Below are 22,720 nucleotides of genomic sequence, written 5' to 3'. Positions count from 1 at the left end.
CATTTCCCTCTCTGAACCTTCTTGAATGTTCCTCATTAGTTCCCAGAACACACTATCTACGCAATCATTCAGGACTTCAGACTTGATTTGTACTTGTTCCTCTTGTTTAGCCCCAATTCTTAGTCTCTTTTATCACTTTGCCCTGCAGTACAGGACATTGCCAAAGAGCACCAGCCCTCTCTACAAGCATGCTTTAAAGGATGGGCAGCATCAGAACCCCCTGGGAGTTTGTTAAAAATGCAGAATTCCAGGTTCCACACCAGACCTAACCAAATCAGAATCCACATGTTAACAAGGTGCTGTGATATTTATATTAACAAATAAATATTTGATCTTTGTCCCATTTCTGGCACAGAGATCCTAAAACCCCTGGAATTTCCTAAGTGATAAGAGTAATAAAGGTGTCTTAATATTCATAACAAACCCCTTTCAACCACATCTGAGTTTATGTTAATAAGGTGAGTTTCAGAAAGCACCTGAGGATGGGGGCTGGTTGCCAGGGAAACCAACCTTGTGATTAGAGGGTTGGAACTTTCATTCCAACCTCCAGACCTCCAGGGAGGGGAAAGGGGCTGGAGATTGAGTTAAATCATTAACAGTCAATGATTTAATCAATCATGTCTATGTAATGAAGCCTCCATAAAACCCCAAAAGGACAGGGTTCGGAGAGCTTCCTGGGTTGGTTAACATGTGGAGAATTAGGGAGAGGGACTTGACTGGAGACAGCATTGAAGCTTCAAACCTTTCCCCATACTTTGCCCTATGCAGCTCTTCCATCTGGCTGTCTCTTAGTTATAATGTTTTATTCTAGTAAGTAAAATGTTTCTTTGACTTCTGTGAGTGCTCTAGCAAATTTATTGAATCCTAGGGTCATTGAAACCTCTAATTTATAGTTCAGAAGCTCAGGTGACACCATGGACTTGCAACTGGTGGCTAAAGTTGGGGGAGGTAGGAGCAGTTTTATAGGACTGGACCCGTAACCTGTGGATCTGATGTTCTCTCCAGGTATGTAGTGTCAGAACTGAGTTAATTGCTTGTGGTGTTGGAAAACCCACACAATGAAATTGGTCTTAAAATCTTAGGTGTCCACGTGATCCCTTACTGTCTTCATCAAACATTTCCATTGCTTTCTTTCTTTTAATTATAAGGATTTTCCAAAATATAAGAATTATAGATACTAATATAAAACACCCACATACCCACTACCCATACTTATTGCATGTTAATAATTTATAATATGTTTCAGATTTGTATTTTTTAAGTAATAAAATATTAGTTGAAGGTCTACTTCCTACTCCTGTGCCTAAGGTGACAAACTTGTCCCAGGACTGTCCCAAATTGTAGCACTGAAAGTCCTGTACCCCAGGAAATCCCTCAGTTCTGGGAAATACTGAAATTCATCTGTACCTTTCCCTCCCCCACAAATTTACCACACATTTACCACATGTGCATGTTTCTATAATAAACAGAATTATTTTATGTGTTTAGCTTTATGCAAATAGTGTCATGTTTGGCACATTCTTTTTCTGTTAGCTCTTTTTCACACAGCATTACAGTTTTGAGATTTACTCTAATGATACACTAACATGCGTGGATTTAATTGCTATATCCCATTCTACTGTATGAATATACTCTAATTTACTTATCCATTCCCCTCTGATAGAAATTTAGGTCGCTTCCAACGTTATGCTATTTTAAATAATATCAACCAACATTACGATGTCTCCTTGTGCGTATTTGAGGATTTTCTAGGGAATATATGTAGAAGGGGTAAATTGCCAAGTCCTAAAGGATGCCCATCTTCATCTTTTCTGCATGTGGTCAAATTGCTCCCAAGTGTTGATAACGGTTTGTGTTTTCCCACCAGCAGTGTGAGTTCCCTTTCACGTTGGCCCACAGTGCTTGGTGCTATCAGACTTATAGAGTATTGCCAGCCTGACAGCTCTGAACAGTCTTGTACTGTTTTAAACTGCATTTCCCTGCTTTAGCTAGCCAGGGGGAGCATCTTCCATGTGTTTATTGCCCTTCTGGTTTTCTGCTCTACTACTTTTGAGCACACACATTGCCCATTCTCCTATTGAGGCATTATGGATACTAATCTTTTGTGAATCATATGAACTGCAAGTATCTTCTCCAAGTGGGGAATTTGCCTGACACTTCGCCTATGGAATTGTTGCCTTATATATTTTTTAAAAATTTAAAGATTGAGATATAATTCACATACCATAAAATTCATTGTTTTAAAGGGTAGAGTTCAGTGATTTAGTATACCTCTTCTTTTACAGTTTGTGCTTTCTAGCTTTTATTTTAGAAATCTTTCCTATTCTGATACTATGATGCCATTCTACTCTTTTTAAAAATGTTGTAAATGTTTGCTTCTTGCCTTTATGTAATTAGCCCATTAGGACAGATTTTGGGGTGTGGTGTGATGGAGTGATCTAGTTTAACGTTTATCTGTATGGATAGTTAATTGTCTTGGCACCATTTATTAAATAATCCACCCACCTCTACTGGTTTGTAATCAGTAATCATCTCTGTTATCACATGAGTCAACTTCTAAGCTTTATATTCTATCAGTATATAGAATATAAAGTATATATATAGTGTATATATATAGTATATATATATATAGTATATATATAGTATATATATCTGTGAACCAGTATCACACTATTTATTTTCCATAACTTTATAATAAATCTTGATGTCTCCTAGGCATGTCTTTTCACTTTGTTGTTTTTCATAACTGTTTTCTTTTGTCTACACCCTTTTCTTGCTCATATACATTTTAGGCTCAGTCTGTCAAACTCAATAAAAAATGGTCCTGTGGGTTTTTACTAGAATTGTATTGATTTTACATATAGTTCGGGAAGAATTGACATATCCCGATATTGACCTTACAGTATTCCCATCCACAATTCGGTATCTCTTAATTTCTTTAAGTTTCCCTTTAATCTCTTGAAACTTTTATGTATTTATATTACTCCATAAGTGCCATGCACATATTATTGGATTTCTTATTAGGTACTTAGTTTCTGGTGTTGTGAGATTTGTGTACACACATATATATTACGTTTTCTGAGTGTTGTTGATGTATAGGGATTCACTAATTTTTGTACACTGATCTTACATCCTGCAATGTTGATGAATTCTCTTATTTGTTTTTATAGTCTGAGGAGTATAGGCAATCATATCATTGGTAAATAATAACAATTTAGTTCTTTCGTTTCCAATTGGAATCATTTCTTTTTAATTTGTCTTGTTGGTTACACTGACCAAGCCAGTAAGATGCTGAAGAGAGTGGTGCTAGATGCTAGCTTGTCTTGTAGTTGCCTTAAAAGGGAATGGTCATAACAGTATAGCACTGAGTATGGTTCTTGAGGTAGGTTTTGTTTTTTCTTTTGAGATCTTTATTCAGTTAAGAAATTTTCCTCTATTCATAGTTTGCTAAGTGGTTTTTTAACTCAAGTGAGTGATGGATTTCATCAATTGTCGTTTCTTTCAAGGATCTTCTTAGAATTGCTCTCCTTCAAGAAGTCTTCCTAGCACCCTAAAGTTGGACTAAAAACTCCTTCTCTCTGATTCCACTACATTTAGTCCTTTCCACAGCCTACTAAACTGTCTGTTTTCTAAGTTCATGTTTCGCAGTAGCTTATAAGCAATTCAAGAGCAGGAACTGTGTTTGATTCATGGCTATGTCCTCCATTACCAGCTGTAGAACATAGAATATCTCTGTACATATTATAGAAATAAATTGCTGGGAACATGTTCTAGAAACTTATCTAGACCTTCCTAAAAACAAGTTATGTTTTTAACAATGAAGCTTAATTTACAAAGGCAGTTATGATTGAATAGAGTACATTCAAAAATTTTTAGATATCTACACATTTATATCTGCTCTTAATAATACATAAAATGTATTTATGTAATACATAAAATACATGTCTTCTGAGAAACAATGACTTTCTTCTTATAGCAAACATTATCTGTTACTACATTAAATTTTTTAAATTCAATTACTTAAACTAAAAAAAATGTTCTCTGAGCACGCCATTCTCCACAAATCTCCATGTATTCACCAATCTGGCAGCTTTCTAAACCCTGTCCTTTTGCATTTTCATGGAGGTTTCATTACAAAGGCACGATTGATTAAATCATTGGCCATTGATACTGAAATCAATCTCCAGCCCCTCTTCCCTCCCTAGAGGTCCAGGGGTTGGGATTGAAAGTCCCAACCCCCTAATCACATGGTTGGTTTCCCTGGCAACCAGCTCCCATCCCCAGGTGCTTTCCAAAAGTCACCTCATTAACATTAAAATCAAGTTCATATTCATTTTAACATTATATTAGTTATTTATCATTCTGTCATTATTAAAACAAAAACAAGACTCCCACAAACTTTGATTTGCTCAGAATGTACCTTTTAGAGGTGTTTTATCATATCTAAGTCCTAAGAACATTTTAATTCATTTAATTTAAATGATGTTCTTACCAATGCCAAAGGCCTTTCAAACTGTATTACGTTTCTGTCCTTATTTGAACAGCCTCACTTATTTTATTCAGAATGCTCAGCTACTTAGTGAGTATGGGACCTCAAATGCCATTTGGAAATATGAAACCTTTATCTTTTAACTCAGTTTTGCTTTCATGAATAACATGGTTCTAACATCACAGTTGTGATATTTATTAGCTGTCTTTGCAAAACTTCGGGCAATACATCTTTTACATTTCATTGAGAAGAAAAGAAACTTAATCCCACCAGCATCTCCATTATTAGTTCTTTCTTTTGATTTTTCCCCGTGGGAATTTTGTGTTGGCCAGATGGCACACTGAAGGATCCCTAGACATATCTGCATTCTATGAAAGCAACATGGAAAAGCAAAAATCTATTTCTGAATGAGAGGATCAAATTTTACATCTTATCATCTGGCTCACCATGTCCAACCCAGTCATTATTTGGTTCATGTTCAATATTGTACAATTATTCTCCTATTCACATAACAGTCTTTCTTCGTTTTCAGTAAAGTCCTGCTTTTAGTCTGTCCCATTACTAATGGTAATTAGCCACTCAATTGCACCCTCTGAGCCCTTGAATTCTACTAGTTCTAAAGAATACTCCATAAACCTTATCTTTATGTTGGATCCTATCTCTAGGAAATGTCAGTCAAATTTCATCAACAGCAAAAGTGAAATACCCATTTCCATATTCATCACAGAATGTTTATTTTCCATGGAGAAAAGTGGCTGGATGAAATGTTTGAGAATCAGTTTGATGAGAAATTGTTTACTTTGTAAATTGGCCCAATTCTCATTTTCAAACACAGTGAGGTTTCTAATTGTCAGGTAGTTACACTCCTGATCAAAAATGGAGAAAAAATTCCAGTCACATATTCTGTCATAAATGGTATTAAATAGTGTAACATCTCAAAGTGTTCACTCTAAATATTTTCTCTATGGAATGAGTAAAAATAATCTTCATTTGGTGCCTTCTCACCTTTGTCCCTTGTCTTAGTGGTATCTAAGAGTGTGTCCGTTTTACATAAAACCAGCTCTTATTTCCAGAAAAATACTGAACTATTTTATTTTAGTTTTGTTAGACATGACCAATAAAAGAATGTAGTCTACCAATAAAAGTCTGTAAAATAAGGATGTATCTTTTGTCTTACCTATTTATTTGTATGTTATATTCAAAGTTTAACCTTCCTTTTCTAGCAACACTGAACAACATGGGTTTTCCCAAACTGACCATTTTCTTTCTTAAATCTTTGCCTTTGTAGGGGACACTGTCTCTGTCTGGAATGCTCTTCCCTTTCTTCACTGTCCACTTATGTAAATATCTACTCTTTCTTTAAAACTCTGTTCAAATTTCATATTTATGAGACTTTCTCTAAACATCTCTTTCTAAACACACACACACATTTAGCTGCTTACTCTCTTCTCAGCCCTTCGATAACACTTCATAGATTAATTCTATGAAGAATTATTTGTCTACATTTTCTTCTCTTACAAGACTGTGAGATTGTAAAGGTCAGGGAACATCATTTATTCATCTTTGGATCCTATGCTGCCATGGTAACAGGCACTCAATATGAATTTGTAAATAACTGATTGCACAGTATATGCTGACTTTTGCAAAAATTATTCTTAAATTCTGGAAAATAATAGTTACTTTTCTATATGGAAGTCAATATCTGTGACCATAATGAGCAAAAGTAGGCATGCCATTTTAAATAGATTTATGTCAAATAGACTTATTGTATTGCTCATTTTGCAGTATATACAAATATCAAATCATTATGTTGTACATCTGAAACCAATATAATGTTACACGTCAATTACATCTCAATTTTAAAAAGTATATATGTTATTTTTAAAGTTTAATTTTTAAATTGTTTTCACAAGACACAAATAAATTTTCAAATTCCTAACTGATAGAAAGGGGGTAAAAGGGAGAGACCTGAGTAAAATAATACTTTTCAGCTATATAAAAGGTAAATTGAAAGATAGCTCTTGTGATATCTTTGAAAACAAATCTTGACGGTTAATTTGCAGAAGTTTAGAAAGAGCAGTTGAACTAAATGGAATTAAGGGCTAAATACCTCTACTCTGATTATTTTAGAGAGGCCTCAGCAAGAAGGATCCAGTGTGTCTTACCTTACCAATTTACACACAGTCTAGAATGACCCAAATCGTGTTTTGTACTCTCTTTAGCTCATTTTAGGCTAAGCCAAGACATTTTCTATTTGAAAATAAACAAGACTCGAAGCCAGATTTATAAAATTATTCATTTAGGATACAAAACATTCCACTGTGTTTATTGCTTTCTTCCCTATTACCTTACTGATGACCACGTAGATTAAATTCTCTGTTAAGATGATTAAAATGATTTTACTAAGAATGTGCCTGGATGCTTGGAAGAGAAGAAGCATAGCATATGAGTTCCAAAATAGCAATATTTGAAAACATGTGCATGAAAGAACTTTTGTAAGCATTCTTGGAATTATTTTCTCTTTCTCTACCCCACACACCCACCCTAACTCAAAAAAGAGAAAAGCTTTGGGTGGAGTTAACTCTTTTCAAATCTTAAACAATAACTGGAAATCCTGAAAATGTATTCTCCTTTATCCAGTGGGGAAAACACTTTAAAGCTCTTTTTTTTCTCTAAGAATTGTTTAGCAAGGGATTTACTTAGTGGTTTCTATTTTGAACAGAAAATTCAGTTTAGCTGCCTGAAATATAATGCCATCTGTGTTTATTTCCGCCCTCCAAAAAACACAATTCTTTTTTTCAAACATAGCAAGTACATGGCCCTAATAACCCAGATAAAGATATAACTCAATGAATTCTTTACTTTAACCAAGTGATAAAATTAATTCTAAGAATAGGTACCATAAAAAATGAATCTGATTGCAAATATAAAACATGTAAAGCACAACTATAAATTAAAAAAATTTTAACTATTTTGATTAGTAAGTAATTATGTCTTCTCTATATATTTATCAGGGTGGAGGTATCTATGAGGTGAGAAAAAGGGCACAACACACACATTGTGATGTAGTTAGTGGGCAGAGAAATGGGCCAGGAGCCACAGGACCAAAGAATCAGAGTCATTCTGACACCAGGTTCTTCAAATCTATACCACCTTTGGGGCCCACTCACACATCTACCTGTAACAACAGCCTCTGGCATGTGGAGATCATTGGAAAAATCAAATTTGAATTTAGTAATGAAGTATTTTAATTTACTTAAAAATTATGAAGTGATATACAAATGAGAAACATCATTATGTATTTATATTCTAAGCTGATTCTGACTGTTTTCTAAATGTAAAGGGATTTAATGTTTTTCCACCAAATCTTCTATGAGAAAAAATTAAAACATTTTAGAGTTTATTTGCATTTCAAAGAATGCTTAAATTCTGTTCATCAATCTTTATTACAGCCTGACATTTCTGCCATCGCCATGACAGTCTTCAAGAATATCCTGAAGTATGATTCTTTCTGGCCTTATTCATGGAGACATGATCTCTAAGATCAGCCCCACTTTGATTCTAGAAAGTCTATGCGATGCCAGGTTTTCTATTCTCAGGAAACCGAGGATGACTTATAAGCCATCTCAATGGGTATATGCTTAAAATAGCCAGGCACACATCACTTATTGCCTAATCTTTCCTGGCTCCACGTAAGCCTTCATAAAACACAAGTTAAGTCACAATGGAGCAGCCTTCAAATCATCCTGACAGTCACTTGAAAAATACAAAATGCAGACTCCTGAAAGCCATGGGTGATGGTCACCCATGGGTGAAATTCTTATGTTCCTATTCTCTACCTTCTATTTCTCAACTTGATGGTGTGTGTAGAGGAACAGAGAGTTGCACAGTCCTCAGACATACAACCCTGAAGACAACTTCTGCTCGTCCATTTCCCTTCGCCTAGAAGCATCTCTAAAATAAATCCTTAATTTGTTAGGGAGAAATACTTAACACCTTCTCTGCATGTATGTTTCATTGATTTTTGTAGTCGGTTATCACTTTACCCTGTTGAGGCTAGATTTCTTGGGCTCTAATCTTGTTTCCCAAAGTTGCTTTAGATGCATCATGTAGAAAACTGACGTTTCATATCCCAACAGTTTTTTATTCATAATGTCTCTTTTCCCTGATATCTGCTGGCTGAGTCAGACAAATATATGCGTGGCAAAATAAACTGGCTATCATTAAATGACAAATTCTAACTTACTAATCCTTCAACAAAGCGGATAAAAAAATATAGTTTACAATGTTAAAAAATGATCAATATATGAATATGGTCTAGTTAAAACATTATTATTACTATTACATTATTATTATCATAAAGCAAATTAGACAATAAAAAATATTCTTTAAACTCCCTTATAACAAAAGCAATTTATTTTGTATATTAATTTGAACATTTAGTTAAATAATACAATACACTAGATAGTGATGAGTATTGAGTGTCTCCAGTAAAGATTTTATGTCAACAACCAATCGTAGAATTTCCTACTCATAACTATAACTTAGTACTTTTTGAAAACATAACCGGGCAAGGGAAAAAGTATCAATATGGCCAAATTCGATTAATACTCACGAGAGAATATTCCCAATATAGGCATAGTAGGAGCAACAGTAGGGTGTGGTTCCATCACAGCAGTAAGATTTGCAGTCTTTGCCACACTGAGCAAGGCAATCCTCTACAAAATAAAAACCATATCCGTGCAGTTACATTTCTGAAAATCCCACCTTCACGAAAAATCACTCTATTTCACATCTTGATCAGTCAATGACCACTCTTTAGCACATTTAGACTTTCATTTTACGTGCTTACAATTCTAAAACATTTGTAAGCACCTAAACTAGTCTTCCTTCCTTATTAGACATAAATCTGGAAAAGGCAAAGACCAGTCTTTGAACCTCCTCCATCGAGCACCATAATTGGTAGTCAGAGTTGGTTGAATGAGACATTGAAGGGAGGAATGAATGATCCAACTAATCAGACATTAAATTCGTCAACAGAGTTCTTGCAATAATTTTTAAATGATAAATTCTTTTGACTTTAGGGTGCTACTCTCAACTACATTTAATGGAAAGTGTTGTTAAAACGAATAATATCAACTGGAGATAATAATTAAGTAATGTATATTTTTCACCACAATGCATTATATGCTTCCCTTTCTCTACAGTTTTTTTACCTTCGTAATTACAGTTTGTATACATAAGGTACCACAGATGAGTCTGCACATCCTGTTAATCCATTTGGATTGGAAGATAGTGAGTTAGTTAGCTGTGGGGGAAAGTTCTTATAGATAATTCACTGGTGAATAATTAAGAGTTTATTTGATGCCAGATTTAAGAATCAATAAGCTATGAGGGCTTCCCTCGTGGCGCAGTGGTTGAGAGTCCGCCTGCCGATTCAGGGGACACAGGTTCGGGCCCCGGTCCTGGAGGATCCCACGTGCCGCGGAGCGGCTGGGCCCGTGAGCCATGGCCACTGAGCCTGCATGTCCGGAGCCTGTGCTCCACAACGGGAGAGGCCACGACAGTGAGAGGCCCGCGTACCGCAAAAAAAAAAAAAAAAAAAGAATCAATAAGCTATGAAACAGCACTATGTGAAAAGGGAAATGTATTTTGTGATTAAAAAGGACATACCAGAGCTGACAAAACCAAATTATTGTCTTTTTTTCCATGTTTTTGGCAAGGAAAATTATACCAAAATGTTAAATAAAAATTACCCTACCTTTAAAAAATTCTTCCTAAATGATTTATGTTTAACAAGTTAAGGTTATCATTTAGTTATAATCAGTAGTATAAATTACAATGGATATGTGAGTTTCAGGTACATGTAGGAAAACATTAAGTACAGTCTGATAATTTAAGGTACATGTTCAAGAATCACAAAATAGGTCATTTCCAACTCAATCTCTGAAGGTAATAACTACTATCTAAATTATATAAGACTTTTGCTTTTCTGTCAAAGTCATAACATAAAAGTGCAAATGTTATATATATGCCTACATGTCCATGTAATTGATTTGTCTAGAGAGGAAAATACAGATTTTGCTTTTAAATCACCTCCCTGACAAGATGATTCTTTACAAATTGATGCGATCAAAACCCAGCAAAGTTCTTTCACCTTTATCAATAATGCATGGCCTCTGTGGAACAAGTCAAAAGTTCATGTTTTCTTTTCCTCAATTTTATTCTACTTCATAAATGAAGAAACCTTAATGTTTTCTTCTGGGATGTGGTAAGAAGACATGAAAGGGAAAAATAACTACCTTTGTAAGATTCAGTAACTCTACTTAAATCCAAAATTTTGAGGGCAGAAAACACAATCTAATGATTTATTGACAGTGTCTGCTTTTTGCAGTTTATTTTATCATTTTCCCAGGGAATTTCTATAGCTTTTATTTTTAGTACTGTTTAATTAAGTCAAATATTTAGACTAGTCAGTTATCTCAAGCACTTAGCTGGGATGTTTTGCTTTATGCTCTTAAAAGCCGTTCAGATAGTGGGAGAGCTGACACCCCGCCTTATTCTGTCAGAGCAGGACAAGTAATTTTTAAATAGCTTCATGGGGTGGCTTTTGCATAATGCCCAAGACAGTGACATCTTATTAAGCTCTCCATGATTATCGAAGATTCAATTACTGCTATTGTAAGGACATGGTGTTATCAAAATATTTTGAGCCAATGTTACAGGAAACCAAGCCCCAAATCTTGTAGCCAAGAAGCTGGATTATACCTGCAGCAAACATCTAGATCCTGCCACACATTGTTCATTATTTTTATGGCATTTTCCAGTACTCTTGTCTACTTCCCAGAATTAAACAACTGAAAAGGGAAGGTTTAATAGTATGGCAAATACATTCACAAACACATTTCCAAATTGGGGGGTCAACCACACCTCAAACTTATTTTGATATGTTAGTTGCTTTCTCCGGTTTATTTGAGAATAATCCTATAAAGATCACAGTTTGGACAGTACAGAAGCATTTTCTCACGTGTAAAAGCATGAAACATCCCAATGGCCCTCAGAAGATAAATAATATTATTACTAATATTCAAGTTAACATCCTTGAAAATTAGCTAGTTCCAATTTTTGTCAATGACTTTAGTTAAAGGCAGCATCTGGAAGAAGCTTCCCCACTCCCATCTTAAGAAATGTGTAGTACAGGAAAGCATCTGGCTCCAAGCACTTGCTCAGAATTGGCTCTTGTAATCTATAGCTAAGGATCAGAAAGGAAGGAAAGGGAGGAGACAGAAATCACTGGCTAGGGTTGGGAAGGTTAAAACCTTGGCCAAATCCTGTCTTTGTAGCCTGCAGTGGGAGTTGGATAATAATATAAACACTTGATTGAATCCCTTCCCCAAAGTGACTCCACAGTCAGACACGATGCTTCAGGTATAGAAACCTTGCTGTTATTTCCTTAACGAATGGAACCTGTATTTAATGCATTTTCCTTGGAGAAAATAATTCAGGTTACGGACAGTGCACCTACATAGGTTTTTGTCCCATTAAAGCTGGCAATTTATTTAACAGCATATCTGGATTAATTCTATTTCTTCCGTGTTCCCCCATTTCATCCCAATCCTCACTTCCAGCCTTACCTCTTAGTTCCAACCCAACTGTGTTATCTGTTTTTGCATATAAAAATCTCATGATTTTTGCCTTTGTTCACATCTATCCTACTACATCTCCTATGTCCAAGGCTTCCTCTAATTCAAAGGTGTAGGTCCTAAAATGTCCTCCTCAATTTAATTTCTCTGAGCAAATATTTCCTGAGTTCCTCTTATGGGCCAGGTGTTTTGCTAGTCTCTGAGAATATTATGCTAAACAAAATAGACATTATCTTCATGGAGCATATCCTCCTAAGCCAGCAATAAGGTCTCCTTCAAACACCTAGAGCACATGGTGTATCTCTCCTATAATACAGCTTTTTATACCTTAGAGTAAAGGGCACACCTGATCTCCCAGGCAAGACTCAAAGCATGGCCTCTGTCCTACGTATCATTCAACACGTCTCATTCCATAAGTATTAGCTGAGTGAATACGGCAAGCATAAAAAGGCCTCTGAAATAGAGTTCAGGAATTAATATCAAAAGCACATTAGCTAATCATTTCTTATCAAAGATGATAACGCGACCTAGTATTGGCTTGCAATGACTTTGTAGTGTACTAGGGAGGGATGCGGATGGAGAGAAGAAATGAATGGAATGAAAACTTTTCAAACTGATCAAGCTTGCTGCTGGCCAGCTGGGCGGGTTTCCTGAATCCTGGGGGTGCTGTGCACTTAACATTGGGGGAACAGGAAGAAGGGAAGGAAAAGTGCAAATTAGAAGCATTCGGCTCACCAAAGAGAATAAAATGGACAAAAGAACAAGAAAAAGTTGTTCAGTGGTGTGACTAAAGATGAGTAAGGGAATTAAAGTTTCATCTGCTGTGTTCTATTTTCTTATTTTTGTTTTCTTTTGGTAAACAGAAGAAGTGGAAAGAATTATCATTGTTTCAAATGAACTAATTTTAATTTAACATTTTAATTTAACATTAAGATTTTAATATAACACAAATATTAATGCAATTGATTCTGTTAGACTCTCACATTCTAAAAATATCATATGACTTAAGTAGTGCTGGAAAAACATTATAATGTGGACTATCCTCATTAAATAGAAAGTACTTTTTCTATTTTATAAATTTCTGTATTTGAAGGTCAGCTATTCCCCTACAATAAAATATCTTTAAAACAACTTATAGGCAGACACTAATTTACATTTTAATAAACAGATTGGAAACTTCTATAGAAGTTATTGTGATTCATTTCTGGCAAGGTTGAATGAGAAATTCAGTTCTACTGATGTTCAGGTAAGAATGTTGAAGAACGTCTTCATTTTGGTTGCAATATCATTGTAAGTATCAAAAGGCCAGCACAGTGCTATACATAAACTTACTACTGCAAGGTCATAGGTAAGCCTGTGGTGTTTGTCATAGGAAGTTAGAGACATGAAAACATTTACAAAGAACTCTGCTTTTATCCTGTTTTTTAAAATATGAAGCGGATACAAAGCCGCATGTGTAATTAACTTTATACATGAATAGCCAATGAAAGGCCATTTTGGGCTCAGCATCAGTCACAAAACAAGAAAACTGCTTTGCTTCATCAATTATTAGCAATTCTCTCTAAGAATAATTAGGATGAGGGAAATGAGATGCCCTTCACCTATAAGCAAGCACTTAACAAATTCAGCGAAAACAGATCAGATTCTGGGTGAATTTATGCCTCTCGAAAACCCTATATTTCAACTCAGAGCTTCCAATTACCCTGTCCACCACACTTGAGGATCATCTTCTAAAGAAGAAAAACAGAGGTCTAAGGCTTTTTTATTTCTGAAAGGGAAAATCCGGAATATTAGGAATGTGGAGGTGGAGGGGCCAGTGGGTAGCATTTACCGAAATGGAAAAGTCATCAGATTAGTTTATTTGAAACCTCAGCGATGCCTCCCTAACTTCAGGTGCTTTTCAAAAAACATGCTTTCCTCGCACAGCTCAGTCTCCACCCTCACCCCAAATTCCCGAGTCCTGGATACGACTGGAAAAAATGCACGCTATCCAGAAAATAAAAACAAAAACCCCTAAATGTGGGGTTGCGGGTAGCTGCTTCGCGGAGAGAGAGAAAGGATAAGAAAAAAAAAAAAAAAGGAAACGTGTAAGGAAAGGGACAAAACAACCGCGTGGAGGTCAAGCCCAGGGCTGCAGAGCGCGGGCGCAGGCTTCTGTTCCTGCCTGCGGGGACCACACAGTCTCTGACCTCTCACCATGGTCCCGTGCATCCCGCCCAACCCGTGTTTGCTCGGAGTGTGACCCCAGCGCCGCCCCGAGCCCCCTTCCCCTCTCCCGCCGCCCTAGGTCACTGACCTGCGTAGACAAAGAGCAGGACCAACTTCGGAAGCAAGACCCCTGGACACCCGGGGACCCTCCGCGCGTCCATCCAAGCCGGTGGCCGGAGGTTGCGCGCCTGGACAGAGATGGACAGAGAGACAGACAGACAGGTCTGTAGAGAGGGCTGGGAGCCAAGGGAGAGCCCGGCACCGGGAGGGGATGCGGGAGCTGGAGGGCGGTCAGATGGAGAGGGCAGCGCTCTGGAGAGCCGGGTGGCGCGGAGACCTGGCCATCGCCCTGGGAGCTTTCGAGGGGAGCCCGGGCCGCCGCGCGGGGCTGCGCTGGGGCGGAGGTCTCTTTGTCTGTCCCCGCGGCGCTCGGGCGGCGGGCTAAGCGGCCGATGCAGCGTCCTCGGCCACCCGGGCTCACATTTCATCTCCGCGGGTGGCACCTACGTGAGGCTGGGGGCGGGGGTGGCCCCGACTCCTCCCCACGCTCCAGTTCTTCCTTCTATAGAGTGACTCGAGGAGCTTGGTCCTCTCCTGAAGGAACTTTTTCTAACCCTTTGCTTTGGCTATCGACACGGAGTTTAATAAGCTCCTTTATCGCCCTGCTCTCCACTCCAATTTTTCCTTTGGAAGTAATGGATGAAGAAAAGCTTTGTATTTTATCTTTACACAAATGAAGGGAATTTTCAGGGTTTAAGATGTTAGACAAAGAAAACCAGTGAGGAAAACCTAGGAGAATTGGAAAGTACAGAAACAGTGAATGGTTTAAGGAGAGCACTGTGGCAATATGTATCAAAATTCAAATGCACAAACACTTTAGTCAGTCCTCCTCTAGGAATTTATAAATATACTGCTACATGGGTATTAGAGGATGCAATGATACATCGCCTCCAAAATAAACATCACTTGAGCTTCCTACTGTGTTTTATGCATCATTGCAGAGCTAACCATCCACCAGGTCCAACAAGAAGCCTGGTCAATTTCTCCTTCTCCCTCAGCCACAATAACCAGTCTATCACCAAGTACCACTGATTGTACACCTAATACCCACTCAAATGAATTTGCATTTTGGCCTCCATTTCTGCCCTAATATAGGCTCTTGTAGTCTCCATGATAACCATTCTCCTGCCTCAAGGGAGATCAGCCAGACTGAAGCTAGATTATTTCTTCTTAAACTACAGATTTAATCACATTCATTCACCTGTTTAAAACTCAGTGGCTTCCTGTTGCCCTTAAGTTAGAATCCAAACATTTAATCCTGGGCTTCTGAGAAACTTCATCCCTTGGTCCTACAGCCTCACAGTTTCTGGAAAGTAAAATAAAGCTTGACTTGAGTTTTTTAAAAAAATTACAGAAAAATTATAAAATGGTCACGTTCAAAAACAACTTAGACTGTTCAATCAAATAGAGCGCATATTCGTAACATAGAGAAGAAGTATAAAGGTGAGGAAATCATGGATAAAAATATTTAAAAATACTCCAAGGCCCATAGAGAGGAGGCCCCAAATGAGAATAATATGCAGGCTCGAAGCAGTTTTTGAAGAAACAAAAATGAAGAAGCAAACAGCAAAGATTTTTTTTTAAATTCTGAGCTATAATAATATTTGAATTTTCTGATGTAAAATGGTGAGTTCCAAAATTTTTTTTTAAAGAGGCATGCATATATACATATCCCCAAGACCTACTTGAACTTGTATAAATTAAAATCATATAAATTTTGATATATAAGTTTTAAAAAGTCTCTTAGAAAAAGAATCAGACAGACATTAAACTTCTCATTTGCAACCTTGGAATTTAAAAGAGAGTGAAAATATTTCTAAACCATTGAAAGATAAAGACTATAGTCCAAGAATCGTATTCCCAAATCGGATTCCATTAATATTTGAGTTCATGAAGATATTTATAACAGTGCTTATTATCATTTTAAAACACGATAAAGAGCCTACATGTCCAACAGAGGTAAAACAATTAAGTAAATTAGGATATGTGCATGTTATATATGAACTTTAAAATGATGGGGAAAATCCATAAGATATATAGTTAAGAAGAAAAATGGGAAAAAAAAACTGGAAGTAACCCATGGATAAACAGATTGTGCTATATCCATACAATGAAACACTACTCAGCAATAAAAGAAAGTTTGAAGTACATGCAACAACACGGATAAATCTCTGCTAACAATATGCTGAGCAAAGAAGCCAGACACAAACAAATTACTGTGTTATTTTGTTTATATGAAATTCTAGAAAGGCACAATTAATCTATAGTGACAGAAAGCAGATGAATGGTTGCCTGAGGGTATGTGTAGGAAGAGATTGATGGCAGAAGGTCATGAGGGAACTGTTTTGGGGTGATGGAAATGTTCTATATCTCGATAATGGTGGCTATTCTACAGGTGTATACATGTGCTGAAGTCATGGAATTGTACACTTAACAGTATACTTAAAATGTGTATGTTTTAGTGTATGTACATTTTACCTCAAAGAAGTTGATATTTCAAAAGCTATGCTAATTCATAATAGGAGATAAGAGTATATACGTCATTTTATGTACATTTAAGGTTTCTATGTGTGTCTGGTCTTCATCTTCATTAAAAGATGTGCAGATGCCAAGAAAAGAAAGTGTTCATGCAGACATGGGCATAAAACCCAAAAGAAAGCAAGGAGGGAAAAAATGAAGAAGTAAAAGGGAGATGAACTAAGTATGGCATTCAGGGCGTAGAAAGAATATTGAATGTTGTGTACCAGGGTCATTTTTAAGTTCTTTAAAATTTCAATGAATACTCTCAACAGCCCATTGAGGTGGATACTATTATTATTATCACCCTTGTTCTATGAGCAAAGTCAGGAGGCCCAGCGTGGGTAAATAACTTTGCCAAAGTCACACAGCAATGAGTGGTGCCCGATAGTGTAACTCCAAAGCAGAGCATCTGCCCCTAAACACAGAAGCTAAATTGTCTTTCAAAATTAATAGCTTGGTTGGTTTCAGTGACGTTTAAAATTCCCAGTTTGACCATATCAAAAACAAGAGATAAAATACTTGCCAATGACGTTGGTCAACTGAACTTATTTCAGATAGCATCAATAAAGCTTAATGAGCAATCCTATGTTCAAGACCTAGTACCAAGTGTGGGAAGTTTTAAGGAATTAACCTTCTTTGAAGTTTTGTAGAAGGGCAGTTTGATAAAAGCACAAAGTACTATTGGTTTTAAGATTTTTCTCTCACAATTCTATGTCACACAATAATAATCTACCATTAATGATGAGAGTTTTTGCTACAGTTTAGAAATCATTTCCACATATGTAATATCTCATTTAATCATCATAATCCTAAAATGGATTGTATTACTATTACTATTTTTATTACTGTTATTTTTGTTGTAGCTTAGCAGTATGATTCTGAAAGTTTAGTGTGTATCAGAAGCACTTGCAGGGCCTGTTAAAACACAGGTCACTGGACCTCACTCGATTTGGTAGGTTTAGGGTGGTACCCGAGAATTTGCATTTCTAAAAAGTTCCTGGTTGATGTGGATGCTGCTGGCTGGGTACCACAACTAGAACCAAACCACTGGTTTAGAAAATTCTGACTTAGAGAATCTTGCCCCTTGCCTCAAGTGACTTCTAAGAGAAAGAAGCAGGTTTTAAATCCAGGTTTCTCTTTCTAGCTCATATCCATTTTAGTATACTGCTGTTTCTCATCTTCACATTTTCACCATAGTTCGGCTATTAACAGCCCTGCAAATCACCTTTTAAATGTTCTAATTTTACGTCTCACAAGGATTTCTGATGAGTATCTCATAATTAAAAGTGGGATTTGCGTTTGAGGGTTTTTTCCCGCTCAATATGACCATCTTAGCTTTTCAAAGGAAATTTGGGAGAAATTCATGTAACAGCCATATGCTTTGAAATATTAATTTAGTTTTAAAAGTCTATCCACAGGGAAGTAATTTTATTCTGTAATCCATCTTGTGTGGCATTAAATGCTTGGCTCTTAAAAGACTGCAGTGTAAGAAATTCACATTTTAGAGGAAATATACTCGTATCACTACTAAGTACATAATGTAGCCTATTTTATTTAACTATTTAAATCAGATGTTTCATCATTTCTTTAAGTTTGTGTAAAATATCCAACAATCTGTCCCTAATTCAAAGAAAGACTAAGGACAAGATGGAAACTTTACCATTTGGATATTTTCTTGTTTGTTCTATCATTTGTGACACTTTCATTTACTCAGAGGATGATGAAACAATGACATTTGTGTAGATTTATTTTTTGCTTTTTTGTAAATTTTCTATTTGGAAATAATGTCAAACAGAAAATCTTCAAGAGTAGTACAAAGACACCCATGTTTCCTTCACTCAGATTCACCAATCGTTAACACTTTGTCCCATTTGTTTAGCATTTGCTCTTTTTCTATATATGTGTATGCATTATTGTTTTACTGAACCATTTGAGAGTAAGCTGCATACATCATATCTCTTTCCCCCAAATACTTTAGTGTATGGGTCAGTTTATGGGAAATTTCTACTATATAGTTGCTGCTTTTTCCTTTCCTAGTAATATGCAATCTGTGGGAATGCATTAAGCCTCCCAAACGTCCTGCTCTTCAGCAAAATCCCTCTCCTCCTTAGATTTAACACGTATGAATGTTTTTTGCTTGAAGCAGTCTCTACTGTGATGGTTGCAGAATGATGATTTTTCAAACTCCAAATCTGTCTCTGCATTGGCCAATTGGCACTTGGCATTCAAAACAAGAATGCTTCTCCTTTATTGATTGATTGATTGATCATCAATAAGGACTCATGAATTCCTAATTTTTGAGGGTTTATAATTTATTAATCTCAAAATCTCCCATATTTGGCCAGTGGAGTCCCTTCAAACTAGCTCCTGTGTCCTTGTGACACATCCCATAATTGCTTCAGGCACTTCTTTTAACTTCCTGATATAAAAGATGTTCCAGGTCCATATTGAATCTTACCTTCCCCAGCCCTGGAATCAGTCTTTCTCTGAGGAGTCCTGGTTCCTTTTAATGGATAATGGTATTAGAAATCAACATCTCATCACTAGATATTCTTGTTGCTACTGGAGTGTCTTTGCTTCTTGGGCCTTCCAGTGGACAGAGATAAGAAATATATGCATGTTTTATATATGAGTCTACACCAACACTCCAATTCCAATTCATTACCATAGGGCTCTTCCTCAATTTCCACCATTTCACATCTGTAACTCTCTTTTTACATTAACTTAGTTTTGCATTCCTATAATACATTTTAAATTGTTTCAGAATTACTTTGCTTATGTCACTATCAAAAATGATAATGCAAAAAAAAAAAGCACCCAACACTAAAAAGAGTTCAGAAATTGTTTTCATTACTCCCCCACCCTACTTGACCCAAGACTAAGGGTATATAATTTATTAGTGTGTTCATAATATACTTGAATTAGTCAAACTCTCCCTCTCTAGCCCCAACTTTAATTTAATTGAAATGTAGTTGGGTTCATTTATTTCCATTTGTTTTCAGTTTTTGTTTTTTGAGGTTGCTGCTGTTATCATTGTTGTTTGTTTTGGTTTCTTTCCCCATCTTTGTTGATTTAATTTTATATTTTGAATATGTAGAGCTTCTGAAAGTCAAAAGCAAACAGTAAGATGTATTCAGAGAAGTGTCAGTCCTTCCCATATGCCTTTCATCTCAGTCTCCCCGTGCCTTCAGTGGAATCAACTTCATTATTTTCTAGTTTGTCTCTCATGTGTTTCTTTTTGTTTGTAAAGAGGAGCAGCTTATTTTTTGTAGTGGGCAAAGGAATTTTAGATGTATTATAGGATTGTGGAATCAGAAATAGAAAGGGAGAAATCTGGAGTGATAGATTGAAATTGGAATTATTGGTACAGATGTCCTTATTTCCCTTTCTCTCTTACACAGAAGGTAGCATGTCGTCCATGCTATTTTGCACTTCAGGTTTTTATACTGAATTTTGGAAATCACTCTATACCAGTTCATAAAGATTGTCCTCTTTAATTTTTTAATGCTTTGTAGTATCTTATTGTATAGCCTTCTCATATGTCTGGATCTTTAGATAGTTCCCAGTATTTTCAATTGCAAATGATGCTGCCATGAATAACCTTGAGAATATGTATTTTCTTATTGTTGCAGCTATATCTTCAGGGTAAATAAGCACAAGTGGAATTGCTGGGTTAGACAGTAAATGCATGTGTAGTTTTGTTAAATATTGCCAAATTCTCTTATAGAGGGAATATACCATTTCGCATTTCTACAAGAATTGCATCTGATTGCCTGTTGCCCACAGCTCTGCCAATAAAATATACTGTCAAGCTTTTGATTTTATCTGTTTTATCAGTTTTATGGGATTGGTGGTATCTCTTGAACTCCTCTTATTATGATTGAAATTGAACACGCTTTCTTTTTTTTTTAACACCTTTATTAGAGTATAATTGCTTTACAATGGTGTGTTAGTTTCTGCTGTATAACTGTGAATCAGCTAAACATGTATCCCCATATCTCCTCCCTCTTGGTCTCCCTCCCACCCTCCCTATCCTACCCCTCTAGGTGGTCACAAAGCACCAAGCTGATCTCCCTGTGCTATGTGGCTGCTTCCCACTAGCTATCTATTTTACATTTGGTAGTGTATATATGTCCATGCCATTCTCTCACTTCATCCCAGATTACCCTTCCTCCTCCCTGTGTCCTCCAGTCCATTCTCTACGTCTGGGTCTTTATTCCTGTCCTGCCCCGAGTTCTTCAGAACCGTTTTTTTTTTAGATTCCATATATACGTGTTAGCATACAGTATTTGTTTTCCTCTTTCTGACTTACTTCACTCTGTATGACAGACTCTAGCTCCATCCACCTCACTACAAATAACTCAATTTCATTTCTTTTTATGGCTGAGTAATATTCCATTGTATATATGTGCCACATCTTCTTTATCCATTCATCTGTCAATGGACACTTAGGTTGCTTCCATGTCCTGGCTACTGTAAATAGAGGTGCAGTGAACATTGTAGCACATGACTCTTTTTAAATTATGGTGTTCTCAAGGTATATGCCCAGTAGTGGGATTGCTGGGTCATATGGTAGTTCTATTTTTAGTTTTCTGAGGAACCTCCAAACTGTTCTCCATAGTGGCTGTATCAATGTACATTCCCACCAACAGTGCAAGAGGGTTCCCTTTTCTCCACACCCTCTCCAGCATTTATTGTTTTTAGAATTTTGGATGATGGCCATTCTGATGGGTGTGAGGTGATACCTTGTTGTAGTTTTGATTTGCATTTCTCTAATGATTAGTGATGTTGATTGAATTGCGTATATTGAAGAATCCGTGCATTCCTGGGATAAAACCCACTTGATTATGGTGTATGATCCTTTTAATATGCTGCTGTATTCTGTTTTCAAGTATTTTGTTGAGGATTTTTGCATCTATGTTCATCAGTGATATTGGCTTGTAGTTTTCTTTTTTTGTGGCATCTTTTTGTGGTTTTGGTATCAGGGTGATGGTGACCTCATAGAATGAGTTTAGTTGTGTTCCTCCCTCTTCTATATTTTACAAGAGTTTGGAAAGGATAGGTGTTCGCTCTTCACTAAGTATTTGATAGAATTCGCCTGTGAAGCCATCCAGTCCTGGACTTTTGTTTGTTGGAAGATTTTAAATCACAGTTTGAATTCCAGTGCTTGTGATTGGTCTGTTTATATTTCCTGTTTCTTCCTGGCTCAGTCTCAGAAAGTTGTGCTTTTCTAAGAATTTGTCCATTTCTTCCAGGTTGTCCATTTCATTGGCATATAGTTGCTTGTAGTAATCTCTCATGATCCTTTGTATTTCCGCAGTGTCAGTTGTTACTTCTCCTTTTTCATTTCTAATTGTATTGATTTGAGTCTTCTCCCTTTTTTTCTTGATGCATCTGGCTAACAGTTTATCAATTTTGTTTATCTTCTCAAAGAACCAGCTTTTAGTTTTATTGATCTTTGCTATCATTTCATTTCTTTTTCGTTTATTCCTGACCTGATTTTTATGATTTCTTTCCTTCTGCTAACTTTGGCGTATTTTTGTTCTTCTTTCTCTAAGTGATTTAGGTGTAAGGTTAGGTTGTTTATTTGAGATGTTTCTTGTTTCTTGAGGTAGGATTGTATTGCTATAAACTTCCCTCTTAGAACTGCTTTTGCTGCATCTCATAGGTTTTGGGTCATCGTGTTTTCATTGTTATTTGTTTCTAGGTATCTTTTGATTTCCTCTTTGATTTCTTCAGTGATCTCTTGGTTATTAAGTAGTGTATTGTTTAGCCTCCATGTGTTTGCATTTTTTACAGA

At 36.4% G+C, this 22,720-nt stretch overlaps 1 protein-coding gene across 1 annotated transcript in view; it reads right to left on the bottom strand.

Moving 5' to 3' along the window:
* The window catches only part of CYYR1 (cysteine and tyrosine rich 1), a 106,877-nt gene extending 91,792 nt beyond the window's left edge, over positions 1-15,085 (bottom strand). Inside the window, exons 1-2 of the mRNA XM_022573134.2 lie at positions 14,429-15,085; positions 9,105-9,207 (exon numbers count right to left, since the gene is read on the bottom strand). Of these exons, the coding sequence (XP_022428842.2) occupies positions 9,105-9,207; positions 14,429-14,828 (503 nt within the window). The 5' untranslated portion in view covers positions 14,829-15,085. The remainder of the gene's footprint in view (positions 1-9,104; positions 9,208-14,428) is intronic.
* Between the last annotated feature and the right edge of the window lie 7,635 nt (positions 15,086-22,720).

Source organism: Delphinapterus leucas, chromosome 4 (assembly GCF_059928025.1).
Source record: "Delphinapterus leucas isolate spDelLeu-1000000601 "Yukka" chromosome 4, BTC_Dleu_Yukka2, whole genome shotgun sequence".
In the NCBI taxonomy this organism is placed as follows: domain Eukaryota; kingdom Metazoa; phylum Chordata; class Mammalia; order Artiodactyla; family Monodontidae; genus Delphinapterus; species Delphinapterus leucas.
Note: the sequence above shows the minus strand (reverse complement) of the source record. Positions and strands in the feature narration are given on the sequence as shown.